Consider the following 8,871-nt stretch of genomic DNA (forward strand, 5'->3'; position numbering starts at 1 on the left):
TGAGTCATATCATAATGAAGACAAAGTGATGCCAAACTCTATACATAAAAAATAGACGCGCTGGTATGACCAGTAAATGAAAACGGAGGAATGACCAACGGCAAGAAAAAGGAAAATAAATTAGTAGAATATAACCTCACGCGAAGAAGAAAGAGCAAACCCTATCTCAAGGACTTCAAAGTCAACATGAATAATAAGAGTTTTATTGGTAGGTAAAACTCCTTTCATTATTGCAATGTGCGATTAATTCCCACCCAAACTCCTTTCATTATCTCTGGCCTGACCATAGATAAGGATAAGTCTCTATGGTTCGTCTTGAAGGTCAACCATAAAAAACATTCCGCGAGAGGCTTGTCAGTTGTTATCGATTTAATTCGACTGTCAAATTATCAACACAACATTACATTTACGTCACAATTTCAGAAATGAATAGAAACAATCCAGACGAAATGGTACACATAATATGCTTATGCAACAACTATCTTAAAACAGTGTTTTATCATTGTTTTTGTATTAATTCCTAAACAACAAATACCGATAGTGGTGTTCGCAGAATGTCAACAATCACCCGATGAACTAAATATGCTTGAACCGAGATCAATCAGTTTGCAATTGGTGTTTTATTTGTTTTAGAATGACGCAACAATCAACAACAGTGCGATGCATCTCATGCATGCACCGCTGACGGTGCTCGTGCCCCCGCTGCCTCCGCCAAGTATGATTAATGCCGATATTTTCGCCAGAAACAGGGCGAATATGGTGAATCAGTATCTACAGATGTCCGACGGAAACTGTGAGTTGTTTACATACAAATACGTTTATATTACATCTATGTCAAACATTTAGATACCAGTTACATTGACAAACAGCAACATAGCTGGATATAATAAATTGACATACTGATATAATATATTTGTCATTTGTTTGCAGAAATCGTGTTAATAAAAATACTTGGTGCTTTTTACTGGTTCTCCGTCGTCTTTATCTGTCAGTCGCCATTTTGGAATTCAGCTATCTTTTTGTCATTGAATTATAGTACGCGGTCCAAGATCATCCATCTTTTATTATTTATATTATATAGATTATACTTACTACGTCCCTCGCTTCACGTTATTACGATTTGCTGTGATTGAAGTAAGTACGAAAATGTTATGGAACTTTTAACATCGACAATATAGACAACTTTTAAACGCAATGAAATAAGCGATGGGGAATATTCGCACAACCGGCGAATTCGATTAATTCCATTTTTCAAAATTGTGGTATTTTTCACGTACTATACTTTTTTAATAGTATGCGAATCAAAATGTACTATAATTATAGCTCGGTTGGCAATACTGCGCTCACTGGCAGATGACAGCGAGCGGTGGCGAAGAACCAGTAAAAAGACCCAAATACTTACTTAGATATAACTCAGTGTTGTCATTATAATAAAAGGAAACAGTGAACCATTTAAAACGTTAAAGATACAGACTGTCGTACTCCATGTAGTGAAAAAAACATTGGAAAACTGTAATTCACGGTATTAAATGTAGAAATTATAATGAATGTAAACTACACCAGTGTATCATCATTATTTATGGCACTACAACCCTTGACGGGTCTTGTTCTCCATCCTGGACAATCCAGCGTCGATACTCTAGTTGCTTTGATTGAGCATTCTTAAATTTCCTGTGACAGTCCAGCCAACTCAATTTCGGCCGTCCAGGTCTTCTTTTACTCTCGAGGGTAACGTACATAGCTCGTCTTGCTGTTATAACCACCGGCATTTTATGCACGTAACTGATTCAGCGCAGTCTGTCAACTTTTCGACATGTTCTGATCCAAACAGATATTTTTATTGATCTAAAAACAACATGTGAATTTGGCGCAACTATTATACCGTATCCGCACTCTTGCGGAGCTAAGCTACTCAGCAAGACTTACTTGCGCCTACTACACTCTCGCGCTCGGCCTCGCTTGGATAGTTTCGGCGAGAGTGTGGATATGGCATGAGGATTCAAACCTGCAACACGTTGATGGGTAATATTAATACTATCGACCGAGGGTACTTAATGGAATTTGAATTTACATTGGTAATGCAGTGGGCTTTGGGCTTATGGGCTTTACTATACTCAAATAGAAATTTACTAGATATATTTATTATTTTTGCCATTTCTCATAATGTCACTATAATTGCATTGTATAGTGATATTATGAGAACATTTATATATTGCAAGCAGTACATATAAAGTAAATGTGTTATTTGTTTTAGATAACGACATGGATAGTATACCACCACCGAAAGCAGACTTCTCTGCTCCTCCCCCGTATGATGTGGCTGCCAACAGCAAACTGCCCACTTATGAAGAAGTTCAACGGGAGAAGCACTTGCAGGGAGAGACACATCCCAGGGTATGTCAACGCCTTTCGTATGATGACATTTCTCTTTCATGACTCACCGGTGGCGGCTCCTCTAATGCCCATACAAGTGCACAGCACTCATTACAATTTTATAAAAGAAAACTTCACTCAGTGCGCAATATGCATATTCATAAAAATATACATCCATGTCTTCACTCATTTATTAATTGTAGTGCTATCATTAGTTGTTGCAACAATAAAATAAATGATGATTCGTCTGACTGCATGCAAAAGAATCTACCAAAATCAAGTATTTTAATTACTATGCCTAATCTAAAATCATTATGTACTTCAAAACAGACCTAACCGTCTAGTCATTAAATTTGGTATACTATAATATATGATAATTCCGTACCAAGCAGGGGAAGGGGTATGAAAAAAATTTATTCAGGTAGGTACTGAGATATCCCGGGTCCTGTGGCTAGCTCGGGATGTTGGTGGGACCCGGGATTCACAAAAATTAAATAATAAATAGAAATAGGTAGCAGTAAAATGAAAAAGTCTTGATAATAAATAGAAATAGGTAGCAGTAAAATGAAAAAGTCTTGATTGTTTCGTTCAGAGAAAGTGGTTTTTATATTTTGGCTATATGGGCACACCCGTGACCGGACAAAACAGAACAGCCAGGGGAAAATGAAACATTAATTTTTGTGGAATCTATTTATTAATTAAATTTTAAACAAAATACATATACTTATAAGTATATAAATATTTAATATTCAAAAAAAAAAAACAATTTTTAAGTGAAATCATCAAGGTATAATATATACTTCCATTTTTTTTTACAATAAGTACCGTTATTTTGAAAATAATGCATTTTTTAAAAATATGTAGAGTATATAAAATTGTATAATCTAATCACTGCATGTTGGCCATTTGGCGTAAATACCTCAATTTATCTGTTTCATTTTGATAATCATGCACAACTATTGCCACTCGATTACTAAGTGTCTCTTACTTTTTCTTTATAACTTCAAGGCGACCTGTATGAGCACTAGCTAATAATTTTCGGGGTGCCGGACGAAATCAAAAATCACGAAAAAAATGGTTTTTTGTCTCTCCTGTAAAAAATTGCGCAATCGCAACACTTAATTTGAATTGCGCAAATTTTACAAGGTAAACAAAAGAAACATTTTTTGTGGAAAAAATGGGTTTTTGTCTCTCCTGTGAAAAATTGCACAACATTAACACTTATTTTGAATTGCGCATATTTTACAAGAGACAAAGAAATCATACATTTTGTAAAATTTGCGCACTCGTGGTGCAGTGGGTAAGGCGCTGGCCTTCCACCCGAGAGTTCTGGGTTCGATTCCCGGTCATGACAAAAACATTTATGTGTTTTTCTCAAAGCCTGGGTGTTGTGATTGTTCAAAATTACTAACAACCACCTTGTATGAAAAAGCAAGGACATGGTTATTAATAATTTAAAAAAAAAAAAATTGCGCAATTCAAGATAAGTGTTACGATTGCGCAATTTTTGCAGGCGACAAAAAAAAGCTTTTTTTTATCTCTTAATTATTTTTCGGGATTTCGGCCTTCGGGATTCCGGCCAATGGGGATTTCGGAATTTCGGCCTTCGGGATTTCAGCCATCCTGGATTTCAACATTCGGGATTTCGACCCAAACCCATCCTAAGCTTGCCGGCAACACCGAGTTAAGTTTATTTTAGGCTTTCTAGCGATTAGTAATGCAGAAATTAGGTATATAATTCGATTTATTATGGCGTATTGAAAATCTGTGCTATTAAAAATCTATCAACATAATAGAGATTGGATAATTTCAATATTAAATTTATATTTTTCTTGAAAGGTCATAGTTATATTTATCGTTGTTCTGTTTTGTCACTGTTCTGTTTTGTCGTGTTCTGTTTTGTCATGTTCTGTTTTGCCATGGAACCGGGCACACCTAGGGGCGGCAGGTTATATGAAAGTATGGTGAAGCAGGCTAGTATGGTGAAAAAGTATGGTGGGGCGGGCTGGTAATCAATTTGTGGCAAAATTTGAACGTTAACATTATATTATATGGATACGTTATAATGACCAAAGTAAATCCTCTGTGATGCCCTGAATTTTTTTTATCGCGTCGCTATTTCTTGTAAGTTGTCGGCTATTGTTGGCCTGCTTCATTCAGCTGTATGAGAAAGCCGATTCCTCGCCCCTCTTTTAATTTAATACCTCTATGGGGCACACCATCAATTCACAATATTATTCTTACACATTTCCGTCACTTAATATTACTGCTTAATCTCTAATTTGCTTTAACTTTATTCTCTATATCCTTTTCTCTAACTAATTTTTCACGTCCATGCGTTCTTATGTCGTTTCTTTTTACTCTCCGAGTCGTGGGGCCGATGTTGCCTCTTTCAATGGCGACCATAGACTGACTTTTTTCTATCGAACAGTGTTGCCATCCTTCCCTTACTTATTATTATATTCCTTTGGCTTTCGTCTCTTTTATTCGGCAAATCACATTCTTCTCTGACATACTATTATTATAATTAGATACAATTCTTACGTGCTACGTACATGTTGAATATTTTGACAGTTAATCAAGGAATTTTGGACGTACATACGCCCATTGTTGACTATGAGGTCAGGTGACATGGTTATACCTAATAATTAATTTAATCTATCGGGAGATGCCCAATAATCATGGGTGTGACAGTACCTACTGAAATTATCAAGGTCACCTAAAATTTTATTTGATTAGCTCAGGTTTTAAGTTTTAAATGACAGAAAAAGTAATAGCAGTTGATAACACTAAATCTACACATTGTGGTCATTTTCGGTTGTGGTATAATCAAAAAAAAAATTAATGACTTGGTTTTTGTATTACAGACAGGTGTCCAGCAGCCACCTCCTCTGACCGCGTTCCTGGCCATCGAAACCGTGGAAGCGCCCCCAGAATACGAGGCAGACAGCGGACTCTTAGGAACCGACTTTATGTTCTTCACTGCATTCTTTAGTAATTATCGTTTAATAACATAATTATCTTCTGCCCTCGGTGCATGTTATTTAGATGTGAAAATAGTCGATTGCGGTAAAATGTTAAGGTCATTCTCCTCCGATTCCTTTTAACTAATAAAATACGTAATTTTAATGTAATAAAACATCAATTACTAGTTTTTTACCTTTAATTATTTTCCCACCAGTGGCAGCCGGTGGTTTCTAACATTCTTTTGATTGGGGGCGCACTGATAAATCTACCACATTTGAAAGAAAAACTCTGTTGTTCTTCGAATTAGCCAGTTCTATTTGTTTTATCACTAGAGTAATATAACATCACTACTACACATACACTGTTCTACAATTAACATGGACTGCAAGATAAAATTATTGCTTTAGAACTTGTGGGGCTCAAAATGAACTGTATTAGTCATCAAGTTAGCTACAAAACTGCATTACATTACATAAAAATAATCAATGCCTTGAAACACTGAGCTGCTTATTTATTGTTTTTTATTTTATGTTAACTTTACTATACATTACTAATATTATTTTTCAGTTGCATTCCTGTTCAACTGGATCGGGTTCCTACTGCTGATGTGTTTCTGCCACACCATCGCATCACGGTATGGAGCTCTCTCCGGCTTTGGCCTCTCTCTCGCCAAATGGACACTCATCGTGAAGCACTCCACTGAACTAGCCAGCCACGATAACTCCTGGCTATGCTGGCTCATCATGGCGTTCGGTGAGGATACCTTTTTACGATGGCATTCATTTGAAAAATAAATGACAAAGAAACAAACCGGTTTCAGTTATTAAACTAACACATATAGTACACATTAACATGTAACTTAGATATACTTATAAAAAACCAGTTATGTGTAGTTTTGAGATCAACAAATATAGCTATTGGATGGATTCAACCATATCACTGCTTTGTAAGAAATCCTATAAGCATTTTATTCCCAACATGGAGTACATTCTAGAACTACTCTGTATAAGATTTTGACACAAAAAACATAAAATCACTTAAAATAACAGTATAAAAAATTCTGAATTACATGTCAAATATTAGTATGTGGCGCCCTCAGTGGACAATCTGGTAGATAATTTAAATGGACTGTACTTGTGGTTGGAATGGGTAAGGTGAACTGGGGATATACTGGCACCAACCCTATTGATGGTAAGCCGGAAATCCCGCACTCTTGGCTCCCAATCACTCACACACAAAGTTATGTCATGTCACTCGCGGCATTGGATTGTTGATGGTTTTATGGTCAGATCGGCAGGAGATACATATTATGTAGATGGGCATGATTTGGGATTGAATGGAGGGAGTACATATTACAGGAAATTGACAGATAATAATTATATATAAACGGGATTTTTACTTCGGTAACTTTGGTTATATTCTATGTGGACTGAATTGCAACCTTTATTATTTTAGGCATGCTGATATGCATTCGTGCAATAATCCAGTATCTGAACATCAAGCGCGGCTGGCGACTGCTATCCGGGACAGCTCAAGAGAGGCTGCTATTTTTCCACTGAATCGTATTGTAAATGATCGTATCGGCGGTGTGTCATCAATAATAATCACTTATTATTTACATCATTTGTCAGCTACTTGTCAGTTACTTCATGTATCTTAAATACAGTGCAAAATTTAGGGTCTATTATCGTATTGCTCTTCTAAGCCTTAGCTGTAACTCCAAGGAATTTTTGTAAGCAAAATTAGAATCTACAAAGTCGCTATAAGAAAGGTAAGATAAGTGTTTGCTAAATTAATTAACGGTATAATAAAATTAGTAGGTACCACACTGAGATATCTACATATTTCATTTTCACTTTTGTTGCAAAATTTTTGTCTTATTGTGTACCTAACTAATCAAATGTCAAAAAAAATAATGATTACCATTGTGTATATATTATAATATGCTAAAATGTTTTTCTCTAATGTCAACAAAGTGAAAGTTATCACTATTTTCATCTCTTTCAAGTCTCATCGCCGGTCTTGGTCAGAGTGATACAATAAAGCTTCTTAAAACGTATATGAGACCTGAAGATTGATTTACTTATACAAAATGCGGTCTCTCAGTTAGAATTAGTTTATTGGTCCAGTTCATTCTGCATCATCACATGATATTGAGTAAATTACCATGTAAATTTCATGGATAAAATTGGTGCAGATGAGTTTTTTTTCTTAATAAATGAGATTTAAATAATATGTGATTGCTTTAAATAAAAAAATCTATAAACTATCAAAGACAATTATTATTATAATTGTAAAACTAAGTTGGCAACCATGACTATCATAATATTCATATTGATAGTCAAATTATATTTATATCAGAGTGATACAGTAAAAATTCATTCATTCAATAATTTCAATTTATTCATCTCTATATTAGACAATTATCCATTGTTTATTTTTATTATAGAGTACCCTGCTTCTAAAGCCGTAACTGCTAGTTTGAATCTCCTTGGCTGGGTAAAATTGTATGTTTGCATCCAGACTATGGACGTAATGGCTAGCAATTATTCCTCATTATAAAAGCCTGTTTTATTTTTTATTTAGTGTAGAGGCCCATATAATCCGTTCTATACATCTGGACTAAACTGTTTTAATTACTTACTTTTTATGAGCTCAAATTTTTCATATACACGACAATTATTTATGGACACATTAGAAAAATTCCAAATTAAAGGCATTCCTAAAATCAATTTGATATAATTTTATAATTGGAAAGTAAATGCACCAATTAATTCATTGCATATAAATTTGATTCCGGGCGCTATTGTATATTTTCTTTTAAACCGATCAATTATTATTTTTTATTTGTACTAATTTGAGAAACACATTTTCGTAGGTATAATGTATTTATCTCACTAACGTTCACTCATATTCTGTTACGCAACATGTGCAGTTGTAAAATTCAAACAAAAGATAACTACACTATACCTTATTCAGTTCAGTTTCGGCAGTTTTTTTTACAATACTTGTGACATAAGATAATATTAAATCCTCTAAGTATTCATGTTTACTCTAACTTTGATAAACATTAAAAACACTACATCATCCTATCATAGCTTTCATTATTAGTTTGGAATTATTATCGTATTGCATTGATTATTAAAACAAGCATGTTTTTTCGTATTCTGATATCTCTAAATTTGGGGTGTGTCTTATAATCGTTGTTCCCAGAAATCCTGGAGTCAGTGGTGGAGTATGCGAGTCGAAATATGATTTAGAAAAGTCGGAAATTGAATCTGAAGAAGTTACAGACTCTGATGGTAATATTACATACAGAACATGAAGGTACTTAAATAATATAATTATATACTTAATGCATTTTATTGTCATTGTCTGACTTTCATCTTCGTAATAAAGTTTTTATGATAATTTCCATTTTATTTTATTGGTATTTAAAAATTATGGTGCAATACGGTATATTATATTTCATTCGTCTTTTTGTCCTTCGTAGTCCAGTGCGTAAGTGCTCAGCCGTAGTGGTTTGGTGGG

At 34.6% G+C, this 8,871-nt stretch overlaps 1 protein-coding gene across 1 annotated transcript; it reads left to right on the top strand.

The window, feature by feature from the left end:
* Nucleotides 1-337: 337 nt before the first annotated feature.
* Ndfip (Nedd4 family interacting protein) lies at nt 338-7,587 on the top strand. The gene is made up of 6 exons (XM_085960587.1): nt 338-452; nt 634-793; nt 2,255-2,394; nt 5,241-5,367; nt 5,908-6,093; nt 6,796-7,587. Exons 1-6 carry the CDS (start codon nt 426-428, stop codon nt 6,897-6,899), a joined length of 744 nt encoding a protein of 247 aa, XP_085816713.1. The 5' UTR covers nt 338-425; the 3' UTR covers nt 6,900-7,587.
* Nucleotides 7,588-8,871: the final 1,284 nt, after the last annotated feature.

This window comes from Rhyacophila brunnea, unplaced genomic scaffold, assembly GCF_057557595.1.
Source record: "Rhyacophila brunnea isolate RB1 unplaced genomic scaffold, BYU_Rbru_1.0 scaffold_12, whole genome shotgun sequence".
In the NCBI taxonomy this organism is placed as follows: Eukaryota; Metazoa; Arthropoda; class Insecta; order Trichoptera; family Rhyacophilidae; genus Rhyacophila; species Rhyacophila brunnea.